The 25,203-nt window shown below is 47.3% G+C and overlaps 2 protein-coding genes across 5 annotated transcripts in view; one reads left to right on the top strand and one right to left on the bottom strand.

Moving 5' to 3' along the window:
• Positions 1-2,981: 2,981 nt before the first annotated feature.
• On the top strand, positions 2,982-24,873 carry GDF11 (growth differentiation factor 11). 2 transcript variants are annotated; one of them, XM_081595232.1, is made up of 4 exons: positions 2,982-3,426; positions 8,528-8,925; positions 9,453-9,834; positions 24,257-24,873. In XM_081595232.1, the coding sequence occupies exons 1-3, from the start codon at positions 2,982-2,984 to the stop codon at positions 9,831-9,833; spliced, it is 1,224 nt and encodes a 407-aa protein (XP_081451358.1). In that variant the 3' UTR covers position 9,834; positions 24,257-24,873. The 2 variants fall into 2 exon arrangements, with proteins under 2 accessions (XP_081451358.1, XP_081451359.1); XM_081595233.1 differs by lacking the exon at positions 24,257-24,873 and adding an exon at positions 11,228-11,248.
• SARNP (SAP domain containing ribonucleoprotein) overlaps positions 17,151-25,203 on the bottom strand; it is a 47,632-nt gene continuing 39,579 nt past the window's right edge. For 2 of the 3 annotated variants that reach the window (XM_081595251.1, XM_081595252.1), the window contains 2 exons: positions 20,805-20,894; positions 17,151-17,338 (listed from right to left, as the gene is read on the bottom strand). In XM_081595251.1, the coding sequence (XP_081451377.1) occupies positions 17,297-17,338; positions 20,805-20,894 (132 nt within the window). In that variant the 3' untranslated portion in view covers positions 17,151-17,296. Of the gene's footprint in view, positions 17,339-20,804; positions 20,895-25,203 lie in introns of those variants that run through there. The other variant, XR_014083395.1, reaches the window with a different exon arrangement.

Genomic DNA, 25,203 nt, shown 5'->3' with positions numbered 1-25,203 from the left:
AGGGGAGAGATGTTCTTTGTTTACCATATTTCATCCATGATTGAGGGTGTTTCTAAATGGCAATATCAAGGAGGCATCTGGTCTGGAGTTTTGGCCAAGATTGTTTACCTAGTGTCCTATCTACTCTATATGCTCCCTGAAAAGGAAGGCTAAGTTTTTCTATTGTTGTTTGGTTGGGTTTTCTTTTTGTTGCTGTTCTTTTTTTTTTGGCTGTACTGGGTCTTTGTTGCTGCACCGTACCAGGCTTTCTCAAGTCACAGAGAGCAGGATGAAGCTACTCTCTAGCTGTGGTGCAAGAGCTGAGCTTCTCATTGCGGTTGCTTATCTTGTTGCCTAGCACAGGCTCAGTAGTTGTGGCGCAAGGGCTTAGTTGCTCAGCAGGGTGTGGGATCTTCCTGGCCCAGGGATGAACTCATGTCCCTTGCATTTGTAGGTGGATTATTAACCACTGGACCACCAGGGAAACCCTGGAGTAAGTCTTCTTTTTCTTTGCATCTCCTAGACCTGCCACTAGTTACATGTTCAGTAGGAAAGTAAAAACTGGGCCACTTCCTCTGAGGAAGAGAGGTGACACCACCTCTGCTCTCAAGAAGTTTTGAATTTTGCTGAGGAAATGACATCAGAAAAACGTTTTGGAGAACAGGATAGGCTAAAGTATGGGATGAAGGTAATCACCGCTCTGGAAAATCAGAAAGTAGAGCAAAGAACCGTGAAGAAGGAGCCTGCGAAAGCCCTTACTGATTGACTGCTGTGTAATCCTCACAACCAGTGAGGGTAGGCAAGGCGATCCTATTTTATAGAGGAAGAAACGATGAAAGGTTGAGATGCTCATGTCTTGGAAGGAACCAGCTGTCTAAGGTTTTTGTTTTGTTTGTTTGTTTTCCACTCTGCTGCAGTCTTAGTTCCTGTTCTCCACAGAAGAGATCATCTCTTCAAAGCTCCCTACCTTGGTCCTCCTCATCCCTACCCAACCTCCTCTCTTTATACCTGCGCCCTCAGTTTCCCCCTGCCTCATTCCACCCCAGTTCCCAAGCCCAACTCTGTCCTTACACCCAGGGCTCCATCTAGTCCAAAGAGGAAACCAGTGTCCCTCTGTTCTGCCTGAGAAGCCCAATAATATCCACCCACTTATTAAATAAATATTATGTGTGCCAGGAAACCAGAGCTGATTTGATCCCCTCAAATATTTTCAGTCTATTGGTTGTCTATTGACCTCTAGGGCTTCATTAATGTTTTTTTTGTACAAAGTTTATTATTGCAGACATACTACAAGTGGGAGAGCACACAGAGAAACAATTTGTTTAGTTAAGAGAGAAGCAAGGCAGAGAGAAAGGATGTGGGCATCCTCCCTAGTGAGGAGGACCCGACCTCTAGGGCTTTAGACTCAATAAATCATCCTGGAGAAACTGAGAGTCTGGGAAGAGGTATCCAAAACCGGAAAAAATTAAGCACTTTGGGAGCACTGTAGTAGCTTGGCGATCTTCTACTCTGCCCTCTGGCTGTATCCAGGGTTACACCTGAAGCCTAGGGCTGGTCCTACATCTGGATTTCTCCCCTGGGGACTTCACTTTCTCCAACTGAGGCCTCTGAAGCCAGATCTCTCTCTCATCCTCGCGCCTACAACTACAAGCCCCTTCTCAGACTTCTGAGCCCTGCCAGACCCAAAACTACACCGGGAATCCAGAGATCCAGATTGCTCTGCCAGCACAGTGGTCTCTGGCCCTGCTTCCTCTCACTCCTCCCCCAGTGGTCGCCAGTCCCTGCCTTTTTCAGCCTACTGACTCCTTTATCCCTGAATCAAGCCTCAATTTCACATTCACATTCTTCCTGGCTCCAAGTCTTCCTCTGGTCTCAGGACTTCCCACCACCTCTCCACCTTCTCAGGTTGGCCCTAGTCTCTTTTCCTCCTAGCCTCCCTTCCTAACCTCCATGTCCAGTTCTCCCATCTCTTGATCCCCCTGCGGAGACCAGCCTGAAGCCTCTCTTCAGGCTCCCTTCTGGTCTTGGGGTCCTTCTCATAGCTGGGGCTCCTCTGGACTCAAATTCTCCACCACCTCCCCCTGAACTCTGAGTGCTCCCACCAGCGCTGACTCTCTTTGCTGGGCTGTCTGTCTTCCCATCTCTGCTTTCCCCTGATCCTCTGTGTCTGCCTTCTCTGTGGGGCTCTCTTGGTATCTCCCAGTCTCTGCCCCTGCCTTCCTCCTCCAGATTTCATTCCCTCTCTCATTCCGGGGCTTCTGGTCCTGCTCCCATGTCTGTGCACCCCTGAATTCCTGTGGTCTGGATCTGCCCCCTGTCTAGCCATACCCCGTCTCCTCTCTGGTGTCTCTCTCCCCTGTCTTCTCTGACTCCCCTCACTCTAAGTCCTCCACTCGTTTTGCCTGTCACTTTCCTTCTCCATCTCTGTCTCTCTAGTTGCTAAAGGCTCCCTCCTAGTGTCTTCCCGCCCCCGCCACCCTCTTACCCCTACCTTTGTCTCTCTCATCTCTTCCTCCTGCTCTTTCTATCTCTGTGCCCCTGATCGGTGTCTACTCCCCCTTTATCTCTCGGGATCCCCTCGGTCTCTCTGACTCTTTCTCTCCCTTCCTCTCCCTCACCCTAGGATCTCTGTCTCTGCCTCTCCCTGAGTCCTCGCTCCCTCCCTCTCTTTTCCTCGGCTCTCTCCGGCTCCCTCTCTCGCCTCGGATGACAGCGCTGCCTCTTTTGTTGGCTCCGCAGCCAATCGCGGCCGCTGACGACACGGGGGCCGGGGCTATAAAGGGCCTGGCCCGGGCTCGGGCCCCCCCAGCCGCCCGCCCCGGCCGCCCGCCCGCCCCGCCCGCGCGCCCGCCGCCCCCGGCCCCTCGGCCCCCCCTCGGCCGGGCAGCCCCCAATCCCCGCGCCGCCCGGACCCCCTCCTCCTCCCTCCCTCCTCCCTCCGCCCCCTCCCCGCGGGACTCCGGCGTCCCCGCCCCCCAGTCCTCCCTCCCCTCCCCTCCAGCATGGTGCTCGCGGCCCCGCTGCTGCTGGGCTTCCTGCTCCTCGCCCTGGAGCTGCGGCCCCGGGGGGAGGCGGCCGAGGGCCCCGCGGCGGCGGCGGCGGCGGCGGCGGCGGCGGCGGCGGCGGGGGCCGGGGGGGAGCGCTCGAGCCGGCCAGCCCCGTCCGTGGCGCCCGAGCCCGACGGCTGCCCCGTGTGCGTGTGGCGGCAGCACAGCCGAGAGCTGCGCCTGGAGAGCATCAAGTCGCAGATCTTGAGCAAACTGCGGCTCAAGGAGGCGCCCAACATCAGCCGCGAGGTGGTGAAGCAGCTGCTGCCCAAGGCGCCGCCGCTGCAGCAGATCCTGGACCTGCACGACTTCCAGGGCGACGCGCTGCAGCCCGAGGACTTCCTGGAGGAGGACGAGTACCACGCCACCACCGAGACTGTCATTAGCATGGCCCAGGAGAGTAAGTGGGCGGCGGGGTAGGAGCGGTGGGGTGCTGGCTCCCGCTCCGGCTCCGAGAAAGTGAGCGCCTCCGGCTCCGAAGCGGGGCGCCCCTGGTTGCTCCGGCCGGAAAGCCTTTTCTGCGAAAACTTGATGGATTGGGGGGCGGGGGCTGCTCCACAAGTTTTCCGAGCTGTGGAGATGGGCTGCGGAATTGTGTGCCCGCCCCGCTCCCGGAGGTGAGGGGGGCAAACGGAAAGGGTTGTGAGATACCGTCTCCCACCCGTGTTGTGGGGATTCTGCAGCGGAGGGGAAGGGGCAGCAACTCATCCTGAAGGGTCCTGGTGGAGAGGCTGGAGAACAGAATCGGGAGGCTCCGGGACCCGCGCAGTCCCAGCCTGGCTGCCGTGCTCTCCTCCTCTCAATGGACCTGGCACCGACTCACCACCCCGTACACCTTGGGCTTTGCAACGCGCCCCTCGGGCTGCCGAAAACCTAGGGCTTCTTTCCGCCTCCCAGGAACGAGATCCCGAGCCCTGTATCTCAGCCAGGGCTCAGCAGGCACCCAGCCGGCACCCATTCTACCGGGAGCCCTTCTGACACCGGCTCTCCCGAGGGGCCGGGAAAGCCGTGCCTTCTTGGTACTAACAGAGCTCAGAGAACTCAACTCCATGGCGCTGGAGCTAAGAGCACCCATTTGGCAACTCAGACCTTAATGCTGTATCTCATACTCACCCTCCCCTAGCCGCAACCAGGCTTGAGGAGCGAGAGGAAGACTCAGGGAGGAAAAAAAATTGGTAGGAGGGAGGGGGAACCCAGGCATCCTAGTCCCTGGCCAAACGTAAGATGAACATGTTAATAGACTTGAGATGCTTTGAAATTTTATGGCCTGGAAAATCCAGGCCAACATTGCCCCCCCACCCCACCCCCACTCCCCGCAACCCCCCAGCTTTCCCTAAAGTCCAATGAGCCCTTTCCCCCTCCCCGCACTGAGGTGTTCCCCCCACCCACCCCACCCCCAGCAACTCCAGGGAACCAGATCCCCTCATTCCCTTGTGGTTTGGCAAAGTCGCCCCCCTCCCCACCAACTGTTTGGTTTTATGGCTCTGAACAGAAGAGGGGGAGACTGGTTTATTGGCAAATGGGTCATAAAAAGCTGAGGGCTAAGGGGAGTCCTAGCGGCCCACCCCCAAGGGAGAGGCACAGGAACCCAGGTGTGCCTCTGGGAGGCTGAGTGCCCGACACTGCCGCCAGTTTTTCTGTGACCCTAACTCCACAGTACTTGGTCAGGGCTGTAAAGAAAAACACACTCAAAGGACTAGGAAACTATCCTGGGGTCGGGGGTGGGAAGGTCTAGGATCTGGTCTTGCGTTCCTTAGTCTCCCTTCTGTTCCTAAGGTTCTGCTTTTATACAAGCGATGGTCAGACTGACTGAGAGCAGAGATGGGGGTTAGAAATCAAGTTAGAAACAGAGTGGTCGAGGAATTCTGAAGAAGAGTTTGCTGGAAGAGGATGAAGGGTACGGAGGAAAGAGATACTTTGGTATCTGTGGTGCGGGTGTGTGAGAGATGGAGCTGTGGACTTTCCCTTGCTCATTCTACCCCTAGCATCTCTTAACCTATAGGCCGGAGCCCAGAGATCGCTCTGGTCGTTGGGATGCAGGAAGTGAACAGATGCTGCACGCACAGTTTGGGAAATGCAGGTTAGACTCAGGGGGTGGGCAGAAGGGGGGAGGACACCAGCAGGTGGGGTTCCACCTCGGCTTCTACCCTCCTGCAACCCCAGGACTTGGCTAACTAGGGAACTGGGTCTCCAGCCAGGTATTGTACGTCCCCTTTAAGAGACAAGCTGAGCTCTTAAGAGAGGGAGGGGGAGCCAAGGGGCGGGGAGGGAGAGAGGGGAAAAGGAAAAAGAGACTTTTATAGTCTAATCCCCAGGGACCCGCTTTAATAAGAGACTTGTGCTCTGCTAATCGGGGGAGGTGTTTGTCAGCAGAGATGGCCTCCGTTCCCCTCCCCCTCCCTCCCCTCCCCCAGCCCTCTACCCTGGACCCCAGCCCCCACCTCTCCTAGGCTGCACTGCCTGCCCTAGTTCCCTCCACCCTCTCAGGCTCTCCCACCCCAGCTTCCATCCTGGGAACCCAGCCCCCTTGCCCTTCACGGAGCCAAGCCCAGCCCCTCAGTTTCTCTCTCTCCTCTCTACACCCAGAGGCCCCTGGCCTCTCTGTCCAACCTCCTGCCCCTAGGCTTTCCAGCGAGGGTAAGGAAAGTGTGTTTGGTGTTTGGGAGTGGGGGGTGTGGGAAGAGGAGGAGGTGGTGAGCAGGGAGGGGGTTGGGCTTTTGCTGAAAATAGTGCAGTGACCTCTCTCCAGACCAGAGCCGCCTACTAAACCTGACCTGCTGCCTGCCACCAACCCGATCAATCCAACACAGATGTGGCTCCTTCCCCTCCCCTTGAGAGCTGGTCTGTGTGTGCATTGGGGACTCTCTCAAGCCCCTGGTTTCCTCTGTGACTCTACCTGTTTCTTTGTTCCTCCCCTTGTATTCTTCTATCCTTTCTCCTTACCCCACTAGTCTTAGCTGCCTACCTCCTTTCAGCTTCCTAACCCCCATTCAACTCCTTTAGCATCCCTCCTCCTCTCCCAGTGTTCTCCAGCTCCCAAACATATTTCTCCCCCACCGTGATCTTCCGCTCTGCTTCTCTCCTCCACTTCTATCTCTTCTAGATGTCTGTCTTCATCTCTAAGTGTCTCTTCTCTATTCTTATCTCCCTCACCCTCTCCAGACTCTCCCTTCTCCTTTCCCTTTCTCCGAATGTCTCCATCCTGTCCCCTTGTGGTACCAACTGTCCTCATATCGACTGGGGGAGAAGTGTATGATGATTCCCAGGGGTGAGGATGGGGGACTCTGCCTGAAGGAACCAAAGCCTTAGAAGGATGGGGCCCTGGAACCTAGTCCCCCATCACTAAGCCTCGGGTCATGTTTAGGTAGGGATACATGTTTAGAGTTTACAAAACTAATAATAAACCAACTGAGAAACTACTACTATTTTCACATTCTTTATTTAATGCTTAGCACTCCTATGAAGCAAGGATTATTATCTGTAACAATGAGAAGCTTGGTGAATAAGGTCACATATTGGTTAATGAGTCAGGCAGTGATTAAACCCACTTTAATTGTAGCCAAAGAACAAGGTTTATGCCAGGAAGAACTTTTGAGCACTTGCCTGTGTAACTTAAGATGGGGAGCTTAGGGAGTTCATTCAGCATGTTACTGAGCATGGCCTAGTACTGTGGGAGGCAATGAAGCTACACTGGTGAGCAATACAGAAGCACTATCAACACAGTGTCTGCCCTCGTGGAGATTAGTCCTTAATGGTGAAGACAGGCAGGAAAATAAAACCATCTCTATACTGAAATTAGGCATAGTATGCTATTTGGATTGTTGCTTGTCACTGTCCATCTCACCAGCAGCTACCCTGCCCCAGGGACTCTCCTCATTCCTGAAACTCCACTTCCCAAACTCTACCCCACCGCCCCATCACTGAAACTCCAGCCCCATCACTGAAAATCCAGCAGGAGGATAACTGAACCACCAGTGCTCTGGAAGCTTGAAGAACTTAGGGAAAGAAAGCTGCAAAGGAACTTTGTGTCTTGGTTCCTGAACATCTGAAGATCAGTGAGCACTTTCCTCCCCATTTCACTTGGAGTATCCTCCTGGTATCTCCTAGGATGGGGAATGGGGGAATGATTATGAAGCAACAAATGATAAATTCTCCATGATTATGCAGACCTGGGCATGATACATAATGGGCTTGGACTTTCTGATCATCCTTTCGTGGCTCTGGAAGTTCATTCCTAGTTCTTCCTCAGGCTATTAAGAGTGATAATAGATATTCAAAACCAATAGAAACATGATTTAGGGCATTCCCAACTGAGATTAGAAAGGGGAACTGAGAGGAACTGAAATGGAAACAGAAGCAGATATTGAGAATCATCCTTTAAACTCAAGAATGGTCAGATTATGATCCAAAACAAGGGGAAATTGGCCAAAATGTAAAGCTGGGGTGTTACTGACTTCTTGCAGACGTATAGGCACTGTACTGAGAAACCAAAGGAAGCTCAGAGGAGAGATGACATTACAGTTGATCTGATTTGTTGAACTTTATTTCTGATGCCTTGGGAAAGTAGGAGAAAAAATACACAAAGGTAGTTCTTCCCTTTCTTGAAAGTGGAGGCATTAATGGTGAGGAGAAGGAAGCAGCTGAAGGAACTTTTCTCAGGGTCAAGGGATTGAGCAGTCAGATGCATGTGCGCGCACACACGTCCAACTCTGCAACCCCATGGACAGGCTTGCCAGGCTCCTCTGTCCATAGATTTCCTAGGCAAGAATACTGGAGTGGGTTGCCACTTCCTTCTCCAGGCTATCTTCCCAGCCCAGCAATCAAACCCTGGTCTCTTGTCTCCTGCATTGGCAGGTGGAGCACCACCTGGGAAGCCCAGATACATTGGGAGTGCTTAAGTAGTTCCATTCTTCTGGGTGTGTTATTTCTAGTGGGAATGATGCAGGAAGCCTAGATTTGAATTCTGGTTTACTTCATGGAATAAATTTAGTCCTTGCTCCCTATCTGGACCCTGGGTTATCCATTCCCTGAGGCCATCTGTTTTGGGGGGGCCTGTGCCAGGCTACATCTGGCCACCAGAAAAAACAGAGCAGAAATGGGGCAAGGTGACCTGAGGACGACAGGTGTGGTATGAATTCTGGCTTTTATGGGGAGCATCAAAGGTTCAGAAAAAGTTGGAGCCCTATATTCTGGGGAAAGTTGGAGGAAGGGAAGACTGCAGGTGAAGAATTCCCCAATAACTACTTTTGCAGCTTACCTGGTAGAGAGGAACCTATGCATTAAGACAAACATTTAAGGAAGGGGTGCAGATTAGTAAGGCCTGATGAGCCATTATCTTACCAGGAGAGTGGGGTTGCTGTTCAAGGTACCAGTGACAGGACAGTGAGGGTAAAGAACTGGAAAACACAGACTGAGGAGTCTGAGTTGTCAATGCCCCCAGGGCTGCTGACCTCCTCCACAAACACTCTTTGCTGATACTGTGCCCCCTTCTCTCTTATCAGCCGACCCTGCGGTGCAGACAGATGGCAGCCCTCTTTGCTGCCATTTCCACTTCAGCCCCAAGGTGATGTTCACAAAGGTACTGAAGGCCCAGCTGTGGGTGTATCTCCGGCCTGTGCCCCGCCCAGCCACAGTCTACTTGCAGATCTTGCGACTGAAACCACTAACTGGGGAAGGGACTGCAGGGGTAGGGGGCGGAGGCCGGCGTCACATCCGTATCCGCTCACTCAAAATTGACCTGCACTCACGCTCCGGCCACTGGCAAAGCATCGACTTCAAGCAAGTACTACACAGCTGGTTCCGCCAGCCACAGAGCAACTGGGGAATCGAGATCAACGCCTTCGATCCTAGTGGCACAGACCTGGCTGTCACCTCCCTGGGGCCGGGAGCTGAGGGGCTGGTGAGCAGGGAGCCTGAGATATTGGCAGATATGTATAACCTGGCCCTGAGGAGGTGGGGTGTTGGAAATGGTAGACCAGGAATGTAAAGGGGGTTAGGGACCAGCATGATTTTTCTAGGCCCGGAGCTGACTCTAGAGGTGTTAGGTGGTGGTGGTGATGGTGGTAATGGGGTGCTACCAGTTTTCAGAGATCCAAGGCAGGCCAACAGTTAAAAACTGTATTTGGGGTGAAGGTGTGAGTTAATAGATTCACGGGACAACAAAGATGGGCTATTGTTGAGACCTTGGGCCAAGGGGCTGATGAGGGTCAGGTTGCCAGGAGAGAATCAGAGGTGAGTTTAGGGAGACATGGCTAGCTGGCAAGAAAAGTGGGTAGAAAACAGGGGCTGGGGAGGGGAGCACTGGAGAAGCTGAGAAATCACTGGTCTCTGTTCTCCTGCCCCTGTTGAGGGGCAGGTGAGAAGAAACAGGGAGTAAGAGCTCCTCAAGGCTCTATTACATCTCTTTCTCCTCTCCCTCACCCCCAGCATCCTTTTATGGAGCTTCGAGTCCTAGAGAACACAAAACGGTCCCGGCGGAACCTGGGCCTGGACTGCGATGAACATTCGAGTGAGTCCCGCTGTTGCCGCTACCCCCTCACTGTGGACTTTGAGGCTTTTGGCTGGGACTGGATCATCGCTCCTAAACGCTACAAGGCCAACTACTGCTCCGGCCAGTGCGAGTACATGTTTATGCAAAAGTATCCGCACACCCACTTGGTGCAACAGGCTAACCCAAGAGGCTCTGCCGGGCCCTGCTGCACACCCACCAAGATGTCCCCAATCAACATGCTCTACTTCAATGACAAGCAGCAGATTATCTACGGCAAGATCCCTGGCATGGTGGTGGATCGCTGTGGCTGCTCCTAAGGTGGGGGACAGCGGATGCCTCCCCAACAGACCCTGCCCCTAGACCCCCCCAGCCCTGACCCCCTGCTCCCCAGGCCCTAGAGCTCCCTCCACCTCTTCAGATGTAACATCACACCTTGTTCCTTGCCCACACGGTGTGCAATACAACTGAGGGAGGCAGGTGGGGGATTGAGGGGTGAGGGGTTTGGGGGAAAGGGGGGAGAGGAGGGGCATGGTCAGGTGGGGAATGTTTGAGGTGAGAAGGTTTGGCAAGAAGAAAGAGAGACGTAGAGACAGAGGTAGAGCAGAGGGATAGAGACAGAGGAACAAAAAGAGCAGCAGTGAGAAGGCAAAGAGATAGAGATGCAGGAGAGACAGAGACTAGGCAGAGATAACCATGAGAAAGAGACAGAAGTGGAGTACTAAGAGAAAGCCCCACACCAAGCCTCCTTTCTTCCACTGGCAAGGTGAGGGGCTTGGTATGGCTGGGGAGGTCCCCTGACTACCATTCTCAGTAAGAGAGGAAATCAAAATCCATTCTTAGCTTCTTCTCTTTCTCCCTCCAGCAGTGGCTGGGGGAAGGGAAGTGAGGGCAGGGGCAAAAGTGAGGATCTGGAGATTTTATTTATTTATTTATTATGACTTTTCATTTTTTTGGTATCTCATTTTTTGGTATTTGGCTTTACTTAAATAGATGGGCCCCTGCCCACTGTGCCCCATTTGTCCCTTATTCCCCAAACCCTGTTCTCCCTCAATACTCACCTACTTAAGCACTTGTTTAAAGCTTCCAGGGTTGAGAATGGGAGTAGAGGGCAAGAGGGCTGACATGGAAGTTTCCAACCCCAAATCACCCTACTTAAACTTCCTGAGCCAAACGGGTTGAACTGAATTCCAGCAGTCACAGAAATGGTAAGAGGTTAGGGTTTAGGAGCTGGGGTGGGGGGGTGGGGGGGTGGGGGGAGGGTGGGAGGGAGAGGCTCAACATCCAGATCTGTATGAGAGCCACAGAACTAACCCTCAGGTCTACCCTCAAGGTACTGACTTCCTTAGGCAGAGGTGTGGCCTGCTTTTGCCCAAATTCCCCCCAGCCAAGAGAGAGACCAAAGAGCCTGCGGAATGCCTCTGCTCCCTGCCTCTATCTTCAGGACCGTAAAAAAGAAGAGGAGAGACAGCCCAGAGTCCCCAGGTCTGTGAAGGGTCAGGAGTCAAGAAAGGAGTAGGGAGGCTGAAGGATACAGGGCATTTGAATCCAAATCACTGCTCTGGGCTAGAGAATAGAGCCAGCAGACCGAGGTGGAAGGGATTCTGGAAGGGGGACCTTTCAGTCCCCCAACCCCAAAGCTCAGGGTGGAAGGGGGTAGAACAAGGGAGCAGAGTGTCTATAATTATTTTTATCTTTTATTTTTGGAATCTAGCAGTACCTGGCAGCAGGGAGGGGATGATACAGTGGGGAAAAGCATCTGACAAGGCCAGTTAGAGCAGAGGTTGGGAAGGATGGAGACTCCTTGCTTTGGAAAGCTGGAAAGCAGGCAGGGACTGGTTGCCACTCCAGGTCACTAGCTGGGCCTATTCATTCCTTTCCCAATCCTGACCCATCCTCCTCTGGACTCACTGTGCCTCAGTTTCTTCCCCTCGATGGAATGAGAAAATAGCAGCACCCGCCACAGCCAAGAGATGAATTCTGAGCACTTACCACGGGCACTTTATGGACATAAAATACCTCTCGCTGTGGGACAGATAACCAGGGCACCAGAGTAGTGGTGAAGAGATGTGAGGCTTAGAGGAGTCACAGGCTTCAGAGTACAAGTTCCCCTCTGCCTCCCAGCTGGACAGTGCCTGACACCAAGGAGCTGAGAACCTTCTGATCCATACCCTATCCATACCTCACCTCCAGACCTCTTGGCTCCATGTAGGAGCCTGGAGGATATCAGGAGTGGAGGGGGAAAGAACCTTCAGCAAAACACACTCTGAGTAGAGCCAGCAGTCATGGGTCTGATGCAAACAATACAGAACACAAGTAAAACCTGAGCTGGAGAGCTGACCTGGAAGGCTTGTTCTTCCCGAGAGCATGACTTTCCTGCCTGGCCCAGCTGGTGGAAGGGGCAAAGGTATGTAACCACCCTTGGAAAGGTGATGGTGGTGAATTTTGGCATCTTATTCCCATTCCCGTAGTGAAAAAGTGAGATGAGGTGTTTTGGTACAGGAATGGGCAAGAGCTCATTTCAACTTGCCTCCTCCCACGCAGCAGCAGTACTGACCCCCAGTCTCTCCTCTCTGGCCCTGTTCTTCATCACTCCTTCTGCTCCAATCTTGGAGAACAAGATGCCCCTGACCACCAAAACCATTCACATTTCCTTGGTGGAAAGAAAGGAACAGAGAAGTGAAGAACAGAAGATGCCTCCTCCAAGGTCAAATGCCCATGTCTCTTGATCTTGGCACAGGGTGGGGACTGGGCAATAGGCATCAGGTGACTTCCCTCTACAAATTCTAGAGAGCTGGGGCAGTAGACTTGGGGACACTTAGAATACGCCCCTTTAATGCCACCAAATAAAGACCTTTGGGGGAAGGTCATTCTCTTATGAACATAAATCTATGAGTTGAAGTCTCATTCCCCTGGTCTTCCTCACCCCCAAAGAGGCATGGGGTAAAGAGGCTTGGGGGCATAGCCCAGCAAACTAGTGGGAACTAGTACCCCCTCTCACCTTATGATGTGTGTGGACCTGGCCAGTGCCCCTCTGATCATAATTAGTGTAATTATTATTTACTTTGTGTATTTGTTACACCGTGTGTGTGATTGCCTTTGTTTGTTAAGGGTGTCTGAGGAGTATGGGGCTGACAGGGGCATTGGAATGCCGGGAAAGGACCTCTTCACTGAGATCAAGTCTTCCTGGAGGGAACCATTGCAAAAAGGCCATCAGGCAGTTTTCAAGTTATGTGACAGAGGGCAAAGATGGCCATAGGGTGCTCTGAGTTTTGGGATGGTCACATGACACAATCCAGCACTTGAACCTGAAAAAAGAAAAATAAAAGCAGTCAAAGAGTTTAGAATTCAGCGTTAAGCTCTTCTCCCTAATCAAGCGCCACATTTACACCTCGGAGACCAGGAAGCAGAGGATCTGAGAGAGGATGAAACTTTGTGCTTAAGGAGTAAGAAGATGGGAGTCTTTGGGATGAGAGCTGGGGCTTGCAGCCAAGGAAGGTTGGGCAGAAGATGGGAAAGAAAGGGAACCTAGACCAACTCTTCACTGGAGGCTTGATCCTGAACAGTCCCAGAGATTACAAAACCCTCTCCCAGCCTCCACAGAGCAGAAGATCTAAGTCCTCTTGAGATGATTCAGATAATATCTATCCTATTTTCCTGCAGTTCCCTGACCCTAGGTTTCCTCAACAAAATTTCAGCAAAATCCACAAACCAACCCAACTTTGAACTTCCGGTGTTCCAAGAATGGTTAAGCATCTTAAATACTTTCATTCTACTATAAAAATGTCTCCCATGTCCCTGGAGCACACTTCCCAGAGCATACAAATTGGTGGGGGTGGGGGTGGGGGAGTGGCAAAAGAATCTTGCCTGTAACTGAAAGCAGGAAAGGTCCTGTGACATCAATCTGATCCAGAATGGAGGACAATATGGGTTCAATGTGCCACTGTGCTTACCCTATCCTGTCAGTTCGGTTAGCAGACTGACCCCAGCTCAGACCAACTACCAAGCTGAGAGAGGGCTGAAGTGCTACACATTGTATCCTCCCCACAAGGAACTGCTTTACCCACACCTACCCCTACATTTTGCCCCAGGTAAAAATAGATTCCCCCACCCCACCCAAGGTTCAAGGTTTCCTACCTTGAGAGAACACCAAGAAGTTACAAGATGATGTTTACCCTCAAACATCTGCAACCTAATGGATGAGTAGCTACCCTATACTTTGTCTCTGCCCACACCAGGGGCCCCAAGCTAAAAACCAGCAGGCAGGGGCATTTACAGCTTCTGGTGTATGGTGGGGCAGAAGCTGGGAAGTCAATGCTCCAGCCACAAAGCCAGCTTTCCTGTCAGTGAGCTGGGTGTCTAAGGTAACAATTGGGACAACTCCTACCTATTCTCACTCTCAGAATCCCCCAAAGCATTTGCGTATGTGGTATGCATACACATACATTCTCTCAAACTAGTACACTCAGCCCCCTACCCTCTCTAGCTGTAACTTATTCAGGAAAAAAGAAAGTACTTCTACTATAAATCACCGAGTAAAATTAAGAGCTAATAATTACTGAATGATTACAATATATGATAAGCAAACTGTGCTCCTTACATAAATATGACAGTATCAGTTCTCACAGCAACCTTCACAATAAGGTTGCTATTGGCACAGAATCAAAGAGTCAAGAATGATTAAGTAATTTCCCCGGGTTTTGGAGCCAGTTGAGCTAGTGTGGCAGAACAAGGAATTATACCGAAGTAGTTGCTATACAATACTTCATTCTATTAATAGTGATATGAGAGATAGAAAAATTAAATGCAGGGATAACTGAGAAAGGAAAAGAAATAAAGAGAAAGCTGGGAGTACTTTAGGCTCAATGGCAGTCCAAAATCTTAAAACTTGGTATTTTTCAGTCTCTTTGGAAGGAAATACAAGAAGAGTGTGTTGACATGCTGCACGAGAGGGGGACATTAGATTTTGGTGGAGTCCAATAATCAGAGATGAGTGACACTGTCAGGGGGTCCTCATGAAAGAGAACAGGGAAAAACATTTATTATAGAATATATTCTTATATTCTTATTTATATTAGGTCTTTCCTTCCACCGGATCTGTTTCTCATGTCAGACATGGCAACAGGACTCAACACCAAGAAGTGCTGTTATTCGCATCTTCCTTCTTTATAGCCCTCGCCCCCACAGAAGCTTCTAGCCTTGTATCTTCAGAAGTAAATTCCCAGGATTTGGGGTTGGGGGGAAGGGCGGTTTATAGTGATGGTGGAGAAAAACAGAATGATCCTAGAGAACCATAAAAAGGTGCAGATTTACAGCGGAGGAAGCTGGCTCTCTCCACATCTTTTATAGACTCCCTCATTAAGAGCTTCCAGGTATGCAGAGAATGTCACAGCTTCAAAACAGGGAAAAGAAGACTGGAGTTAGCTAACTACATCTGGATCCTGGATTAGCTACACTAAAGAGACTGGAGGATAGGAAGGAAGGGTACTTGGATCCCAGATAAAGAACTGCAAGGCTGGATGCCTGTTCTGCCTCTCAAAGAACTTACTATTTTAGGACTGAATTAGTAAAAAACGTAGGAATCCTGAAGTAGTCATGCTCAAAAAGTATATATGGAATGATTACAGTGAGACAGGAAGAGGAGGATTTGGTGATCAGGCTTGGAGGTGAGAGACTTTTGACCAACCTAAGAACAGCTGCTAGAATAGGATGAAATGGGCTAATAAAAAACCCACACAAGCCTGATGAGCAATTCTAGGCTTCCCTGGTAGCTCAGCTGGTAAAGAATCCACCTGCAATGTGGGAAACCTGAGTTTTATCCCTGGGTTGGGAAGATTCCCTGGAAAAGGGAACGGCTACCCACTCCAGTATTTTGGCCTGGAAAATTCCATGGACTGTATAGTCCATGGAGTTGCAAAGAGCTGGACACAACTGAGTGACTCACACAGAGCTGGGTCAAAAATATGGGGAAAGTGAGTTAAGTATGGAGAAGAATGATTAGGCTCCAGGAAGAGAATCCTGGGGACAGGGGTTGGGGGTGCAGAGTCTGAATACCTTTCTGGAACATTACAGAGGATAAGGAGACAAAGTGAAGAAAACTTCTGAAGGACTTAGTGCTCCACTCCTCTCTATGAGCATCTGCTCTATTTTACCTCTTATTTTGGGTAGAAAACCCCTATTGAATCTATAATCTCTGTAAAGATACAAAACTGAACTAATTCTCTCTCTGGTTCCATTTTCAGAGAGTAAAAGAGGAAAAGCTAGCTTTAGGATCAGGGCCTAAAGAAAAGAGAAGCAGAGAGTAGAGCCCAAGAGAGAAGAGGAGGAAGAAGTTTAATCAACCTTCCCTTTTGTGCATTTCTCCAAAGTCTCAGAATGGGGCAAAATTCACAACAAATGGGCAGTCTTTGCATCTGCTCCCCAAGACACCGTTTTTTCCTAAAGCATCTAAACTTAGGTCCCTGTCCTCCAAGAACCAAAGAGACTTTGTGGAAAGAGGTTCTTGTTAGGAAGGTAATCAAACATTATTCTTCTGTTAATTACAAAACCAGACAGAGGTGTTAGTAGAAACGGGAAAAATGAATTAATTACACCACAGCAACATGAGATCTGGTCATGAAACCAAAGTCTTCAGGTAAGGTGCCAGGTTCTTAAGTTTTACTACCAAACCCCAAAGCCCAACCTTATATAGATGTATAGTACAAAAGATTAAGAGGAGAAATCCTATACCAACATGTCCAAAAAGATTAAATAGCAGGTCTCAGATCTACATGAAATTCAAATGCAAATAAGCAGCCCTGCTTAGGGAGAGCCAAATTCTAAGTAGAAGGCTTGGCAAGGAAAATGGATTTTAGTAATATCCAAGAAAAACTGCTACCAAAACTGCAAAAGCATATTTCTGCAACAGAAGACAAACTGAACTAGTGTAGGGTTTGATTAGAAAATAGAAGGCTCTAGTCTACAGCTTATGTTCCCAACAATCTAGGCAATAATTTTTAACACCTCTGACATCCTGTCATACTCTGAATCCCTACATACTTTCTTCTAGTTCTGAGGGGTACCCGGCCAAACTGCTTTCCTGAACTGCATAACCAACAGGATTCCACATGTTGGCTTCAAATGCAACCAGTTAAGTCACTCTTGAAATTAGGGCCGTTCCAGACTCCAGAATAGGCACTCTGCACTCCATTCCGTAACAGACTACCAATCTCTAGCCCTAGTGTTTATATACTTTGCACCTCCTAAAACCTACAGTATTGTATTTTATTCTAATGGGTCATTTCAACCTGTTGAAGCAAAGATTCAGGGTGAAACTTGGCCTCTTCATGGAGAATAAAGAAGTAAAAGGATGCCTGTGAGTATGAGAGAAGGAAATAAATAGGCTTAAAGGCACATACTCAATCCTTTTCCTCCTCCTCTTTTCTAAAGGATAAACGCATTGTTGCTAATTCTCTATAATATTTGATGAATATCTCCTTATCTGGTCTAATCTGGCTCTAAGAACTCAAAGGAGCACCTGAGAAAACACATTGTTCTTTTTTCTATTTTTTTTTTATTAACAAGCAAAATAATAATTAAAAAACAACAACACAACAACAAAAACCTTAAAGTTGGAACTGCAATAAGTCAAACTGCTGCTGGAGTTCACAGATGTACCTGGGGTACATGCTCCCTCATTGCAAGGCAGGACCTAGGCACATAACTGTGCATTTAGGTATATATGTGACCAGGAAGTCAAAGAGGTGGAAACCACTGGAGAACAGAAAGCATCAAAAGCTTTTCATCAGGCAATTCCAAAACGCTCTGCTCTTTTCCTCTTCTTTGCCTATAAAGAAGCAAGAAGAAAAAAATTAGATTGCAAGACAACAGTGGCTCAGGTTCCTGGCTGCTTTAATCCAAACTCACATGGACTATCACAAGGTCCAAGGAGGAGGGAAGGCCATGCTTAAGCTGGCAGCCAGAGATTTAATGTCTAAATCTCTCCAGTTATCTACTTAGGGCAGTTTGGTAGGAAGTGGGGTGGGGGGAGGAAGAGAATAGTGCTAGAAAAGCCAAGATTCCAAAAGGAGAGAGGGCCACTCAGCTGTACAGCAAGTTAGTCTGGAAACAATGGATCCTTCAACAGGCCGGGGAAAGTCTTCCAGTAAGTGGAGAAATGGGAAATTTCAAAGGACAAAAGGCTGACCAACACTGTATTATGGAGAATGTGAAGGGGATGCCCTTCTGGGCAGTTAGGCCCAATCGGCAACTATTTCTTAGGCCTCCAAATCCACAGAAAAACATATAAATCTTCAATGATAACAGAATAAATGTGGGGTGGGGGCCGCCCCAACATGGATCTCTTAAAGGAAGCAGTGTTGGAGAGAGGGCACAAAATGGGTAGAGGAAGAGAAAGAAAGATATTTTTCTTCTGTAAGTGATTCACAAAATAGTACGAGTTCTCACTCTAACCACTGTCCCCAGCAAAGAAGGGGTTTTCCCCAAAATTCCATTCACAGAGAAGGTTTAATTTAGGTTAAAAAGAAAAGCTGATCATGATGAGCGTCTTCTGGGGCTTTGTTGGCTTCCTGGTGTTCTGGTTCATCCCTAAAGGTCCCAACTGAGGAGTTACCATCACTATGTTGGTGATCTGTCCAGTATGCGGCTATCTCTTTTGGCTGATTGCAATTCTGGCCCAACTCAACCCTCTTTAAACCACAGTTGAAAAATGAAACCATCTGGTACCTCAAGTTTCACTGGCCTCAAGAAAGAAGACCTGTTTGCCAGTGCTCAGTCACTGATGTCAGGAAGAGAACTCCTCTAGATGTAAAATCACCTTCGTATCCAAGCTACCTTCCTTAACACACCCACTTTGGCCATCAGCTGCCTTAAACGTTCACACAACATTTGAATATCTTATTTTACAACGCGGTATTTTTTTCCTGTCATCTTTTTTACACTTTGATGAATGATGTGCCTATTTAATCTAAACCATACTGCTTCTATAAAATGTTTATGCCCTCTTCCAAGATTGAAAGTTCTGTTCTTCTGAGAAATAACGTTATTCTCTCCTTGGAATCTGTGGATTTGAAGATGGCTCCTGTCTGCTCACAACATAAGAATCAGCAGTGGTTAAAAACTGTTGTATGACAGTAAGACTCTGGTGGGGCAGTCAGTAGGAGAACATGTTCAGAGGGAAAATCTGTCCAACCAGTATTACGCCAATGTATTTAACATATTATACTATTTTCAGGATGAATTTCTTATTTCTGCTATATTTTGGAATACATTATTTTTCTGCTTTCCATGGAGAGAAAAGAAAAGGAAAGTTGAGTGGGCCTTCCCTTGTGGTCCAGTGGTTAAGGTTCCACGCTTCCAATGCAGTGGGCATAGGTTCAATCTCTAGTCAGGGAACTAAGATTCAACATCCTGTATGGTACATGGCCAAAAAAAAAAAAAAAAAAAAAGCTGATACAATCTTGGATTACTGATACAATTCTTTGGAATCAAATTAAAGTCATCTGGTTCATATAAACTCCATCAGCCTCAAACGTTACTACTCCCTTACAAACACTAACTCTCCCAACAAAAGCCATTATTCTTTTCTACTCAATAAAATCCTCATCTGCCTTATCGTGGAGGTCAAATGTACCAACTTAGTGAGCATGCCTGGTTTAACAATAGTTTCCTCGGTAAAGAGGGAGTAATTTTTTTTTTAATTAATTTATTTAAGGCAGCACTGAGTCTGTTGCTGCATGCATGGGTTTTCTATAGTTGTAGTGAGTGGGGGCTACTCTCTAGTTCCAGTGCGCAGGCTTTTCTCTGCAGAGGCTTCTCTTGTAGTGGATCTTGGGCTCTAAGCATGTGGGCTTCAGTTGTTGAGGTGCATCAGCTTAGTTGCCCTGTGGCATGTTAGGATCTTCCCAGACCAGGGATCAAATGCATGTACCCTGAACTGGCAGGCGGATTCTAAACCAATGGACCACAAGGAAAGTCCCAAAGAGGGGGTAATTTTAACCAGAATTAAAACAAGTCTAAGTTTACTTCTAGCTCATCCTGGCAAGTCAGCAAGCAGGCAGACATTTACTTACAATAGGTAATGCTTTATTTTGAATTAGCAGCACAAAGAATGCAAACTCTTAGTTTTTTCTTAATGAAGACTGTAAACTGATCTGATTCTGAAGTTTTCAGGGTTTATTACAAAATTGACCCTGATATTTATTCATAGGGACCGTAAGATTTTGAGTATATGAGGGAACAGATTTAAAGAGGTCATCTCTAGAGACAGATGGAAAGAAATAAATTTGGATTAAATGGAAGAACCATTTCAAATTCCTCTCCAACTAAGAAGTTTCTATCATTATTTTAACTGTTCATGTACACCTTTGCAGACACTTGGTTTCTATTATGGATACTCTCAAACCAGCGAATCATTATTGTCTGTCAATGCCCTGAGCAGTCTGCCAATGCTCTGAGCAGTCTGCCAATGCTCAGTCTCAATGAATGTTACTCCAAAGAATGCTGGTATATGGATGCATTCGTCCTGACAAATAAAGCCATTCTTTCATTTTCAGAAACCATATGTAAAGAAAATGATAATTACAAGAAGTCTCATATGAGGACTTCCCTGGTGGTCCAGTGGTTACATACTGTGCTTCTAATGCAGGGGGCGTGGGTTCAACCTCTGGTGAAGGAACTAAGATCCCACATGTGGTGCAATGCAGCCAAAAACAAAACAAAACAAGTCTCATTTGAGCCCAACTGTCCTATTTCAGAGGCAAGTTAGGCACAATTATATTTGTTTCTGGGTTGGATATGGCAGCATTAAATGATGAAAGAAATCGGCTTGGAAATAATCAGAGACATTGCTATTTACTAAATAATGAACAATATGACAATATGACAAACACTGTCAAACATTTTACGCAGAGTCACTTCATGATTAACATACTGCTTCGAGGTAGGTTTTATTATCTCCACTTTCCAGATGATGAACCTGAGATTCAAAAAATTACTATAACTTATAAGTAGTATATTGTAATACTAAGTAGCACAGTCACTTAACCAAGTTTACCTGATTCAAAATCTTGTGCTCTTTCAGACTAGGTTAACTGGCTCTAACAGTATATTACTAAAGTATACTGATGGAATTCAGTAGGGTCACTTTATCCAGAAAACAGATATCAAGCAAAGGACCAAAAATCTTGTCATTTAGGCACCTAAGAAGTAGCAGGGAAATAAAACATTTCTCCATTCTGTTTGTCTTCATTTTCCATTCAAAGGCCCTGTGAAGCATTCCAGGCATATTTTACCTCTGTATCCTCTGTAGTTCCTGCTCCAGCTGAACTTGTGACAATCCCAAACCGCTCCTTCCTCTTTTTCAGCTTTTCGTCATCCTCTGACTGTTCAGGGAAAAAGAAAAGGGTTGAAACAAGCTAGCCTCCATTCACAAGATAAATACCAGTGAAATTATAATTTATTGATTATATGCTGGCCAACCTTGTGTTAAGAACTAAGGATCACACAAACAGAAAAAACAGATAGGAAACTGAACAAGCTAGCATATAGCATACTGTCCCTAGAATGACTAAACATGGCAACCCACTCCAGTATTCTTGCCTGGGAAATCCCATGGACAGAAGAGTCAGGTGAGCTACAGTCCAGGGGGTCGCAAAAGAGACACGACTTAGCAACTAAAACAATTCTCCTACAGCATTTTAAAGCTACTATTCACACCCAGCACTGTTCAATGTTAGAATCTCATATATGTTATATTTCCATCAGGACCTAAACCCTGCCACTTTATCCAACTTTAACAGTTATTTTCTCTTTTTCCACCTTCTTCCCATAACCTCTCACCTGTAATCAAAAGCCCAGTCCTAAGATTAGAAACATCTAAAAGTAGGTGGCCTTCCTGGGTATTTCTTCACCCCTAAAAGCATATTCTAGAACTTGACATATCTAGACAAAGATTCTATCCTCTCAGATATCCCAGGAAACCCTCTTACTCCATAGACACATAACATTCTCATCATGGGCCAGGACAGTTTCTTTGACCTTATTTATAAAAGGTAACCAATAGAAGGTCAGGTTGAAAGTGTTGAAACAAACTTTGACCTTATGTGTGGTGCTTCAGAGCTGGGTTTAAAAAAAAAAAAGCAAGCCTCCAAAAGTTCATATTCCTGCAGTATGTAGGCAGTGTGTGTCTCTGGGTGTCCCAAAAACCAGAGTCAAGAGGAAAGGCAACCAAGAGAGCTACAGAAACACAAGAACTTTTAAAAGACCTTTACTCTCAACCCCAACAATAGAGTTGTCTTTGTTCCTCTGAGAAACCTGCTCCTGGTCAAAAGCAAGGCAGCTATACAGCTTTCTGTGTTCAATCTAACTAGCCCAGTTCTCTGAAAAAGTAGTCAGGAGTACTTTCTCAGTCTTACTTTGGTTCTTTCAGCTTGAGAAACGTTCATTTTCTCCCTTGTGCTGCACCTGCCTTCTAGCAAGGAAGAAAGAAGCTAAGAAAAGTTGGTGGCTATTGAAGAACTAAAGAATCCTACACATGCGTTATCATCACTTAATCACAGTGTATTAGTAGAACATAATACTGCCTACATAATTTGTCTGCCTTTTTCATTATAACCATCAGCAAATCCACAGTGGGCATATAATTAATGTAATCTAAACTACTGTAAAACATTGAGCCAGGTTCAAAGAAAAAAAGTAGTATTCTTGTCTTTAATAATCATAAATTAAAACAATCATGATTATACTATAGCCACTATTATTTAGGTGTGGGTGCTTACTATGTGCCAGGTACTATATGAAGTTCTTTACATGCAATATCTCATTTAGCTGTTTTTAACAACCTTAAAGATAACAGGTACTATGACATACATAGTAGATCATTTTATATGTAAGAAAACTGAGGTTTGGAGAGATTTAACTTGCCCAAGTCTCACAAACAGTTAAGCAGCAGAGCCAGAAATGGAACCCAAGCCATTTTACTCGAGAACCTACTTCTTAACTTTACCAAAACCTCAGGTATCTCACGTAAGCATTTCTTCCAAAGACTAGTAGCAGAATGGAAGTAGTGCTTAATTAATTTCCAAGGGAAGAAGGATCACTAGGACCCTTAGCTCAATCCTAGGATCCCAACCCCTTTCTACCAACCATATGCCTCCATAACCAGGAACCTAGGGAAAGGACTCCCAATTAGTAGTCTCATACTTAACATTTTCTCAAAGGAACTTGTTTCTAATTTCAGCTAATTGGCTATTCCATATGTTGAACCGTATGAAAAGAATTAAGGGTTCCAATGAGCACAGGCCTCACTATATTTTTCTTTACCAGAGCCACTAGGAAGTTTTTCTGAATTTTATCTACCACCACTAAAAGTGAATAAGAGATATAAATGGAAATTTCAAAATGAAAATCTCTATAGAACATTGTAGATGAGCAAACCATTTTATTAAGCCTCCAGGCCAAGCAGGAAACAGCTTTAGGGGAAATAAAAGGAGTGTACATAGCCTTTTTGGGGATAGGCAGGACTAGACCATATCCTGTTGAACTACCACCACGGGCTTTTTTCCAATCAATGCAGTGCTAGGGATACTTCAGGCTTCCCTGGTGGGTCAGCTGGTAAAGAATCCACCTGCAATGTGGGAGACCTGGGTTTAATCCCTGGGGTTGGGAAGAACCCCCAGAGAAGGGAACGGCTACCCACTCCAGTATTCCTGCCTGGAGAATTCCACGGACTGTATAGTCCATGGGGTGGCAAAGAGTCAGACATGACTGAGCGACTTTCACAATTCATAGGGATACTTCAGCAAGTTCAAATCACAGAGGGAGATATTACTGCTGAAACCTAGCTATTCTCTCAGCACAAACCATAGGCCCATTCTCTTCACAAATCCTATGTCCATTTGGAATGTGTGGGACATTTTTTTCCCTCTGGTTCTCTACTTTGGTATATCCCAAAATGGGAGTTTGACTTCTAAATTAAATTTCCTGTGTTTCTTTTTGAGCTCAAAGGTGAGGAAAGAATGAGGGAAGAAAAAAGAAGGGTGGGCGAGGTCGAGTGGATATATTTCTCTAGCCACTAAGGCTAGTTAGGATTTCCCCTTGAGATCCCTTTTTTAATCCTTTGGTGCCTCTCCTGGAGACCCAGGCAGAGCATCTGCTCCAAATCTACCAGGGGCTTTAAGAGGAGGGGGCGGGGGAAACAATACAGATGCCCCCACCTCCCATCCCCTATGAACAGTCTGCACACCCCTCATCCGCAGAGACCAGTGAGGGTTTTATTTATTTTGTGCATGCCTGCTCTTCCCTCCCTACCCAGTGCCCCTCAGCTCCCTTCCTAAAGCCTCTTTCCTCCTTGCCCTGCAGGGAAAGTGCACAACAGGCCCAGTAAATCAACACAGTTCTAATGATCTCTCTCACTTGACCCTTCTAGCGTGACGGTGTCGATGGAAACCAATGTACAATAAACTTCACTCCATCTTTAGCTCCTTGCTGACAGGTTTTGATTCGTGGGATGGTGAGACCCATCTGAGGGAAATTACCTCCATCAAAACGCATCTCTCTCCGCATTCATCAGGCCAATGCTCCCCCAGGCCATGCTCAAGTGCATAAATGGGGTGCATCTGCAGGCAGGCAGCACTGATCCCTCTAGCTCAGTGTCATATGCACTTGCAAATCTTTCCCTTCTTCATCCCTCCCCTACTTCCCTCCCACAAACCCTCAACAACTAACAAATTCTTTTTCTTCCCAGGCATGCTTTTGAATAGTACTGGAATCTGAAGCACCCTTATTTACTATCAAGGGAAAACTCCTCAAAACACAACTTGCATCCGAAGTCAGAAGACAAACGTGTCCTCACTGACTAAACACAGGCATTGGATTGATTGATCCACATCACTTCCCCATTTTCTCATTCAAGACTTAAAGAAGAAGCCTGACGTCAATAACTTTAACATACACGATCCTCACTCATATCTCCCAATAACTGCCTTGTTTTTCTTTTCAAAAGCTTGGAGATAAAAACAAGAGAATTGTGTGAAAGAGGAGACAGCCCATATAAGAAGCAAAAGGCACAAAGTATGAAATATATTCAATAAAGCCAAATGCTTTCATGAATCACTATCATTGCATTTTCCATCATGGAATAAGATAGTTCCAAACTGAACTCTTTAGAAGACATCTTCAACTTTTCAAAATTCACTTTTCTTCCTGTTTCTCTTTCATATTTGGCAAATCTTTGGACAACCCTTGGACAATGGATATGAAAGACTGAGACATCCCAGATCACCCCGAGGTACAAATTATATCTGTGACAATGTTTAGTACACAGGAACTATCATATAGATATTCAATAAATGCTAGGCATTATTTCAACTGCTTCTTTCTGGTCCTTGAAACAAAGTTCGAGACCATCAGCAGAATTCTGAAGCTAACGTCCTTCTTCCACACTAGAAGTGAAGTCATCAGAAGCTATCAAAAGATGGTCCAGTGGTTAAGAGTCCCCCTGACAATGCAGGGGACACAGGTTCCAGCCCTGGTCCAAGAAGATCCCACATGCCACAGGGCAACTAAGCTCATGTGCCACAACTACTGAGCCCAAGCTCTAGGCCCTGTGTGCTGCAGCTACTGAGCTCATGTGCTGCAACTACTATAGCTGGTACACCTAGAGCCTGTGCTCCACAGCAAGAGAAACCCACA

This window comes from Giraffa tippelskirchi, chromosome 4 (genome assembly GCF_054371585.1).
Source record: "Giraffa tippelskirchi isolate mGirTip1 chromosome 4, T2T-mGirTip1v1.2.pri, whole genome shotgun sequence".
Classification (NCBI taxonomy): domain Eukaryota; kingdom Metazoa; phylum Chordata; class Mammalia; order Artiodactyla; family Giraffidae; genus Giraffa; species Giraffa tippelskirchi.
The sequence above is the reverse complement of the archived record's forward strand: the minus strand, read 5'-3'. Positions and strand labels throughout refer to the sequence as shown.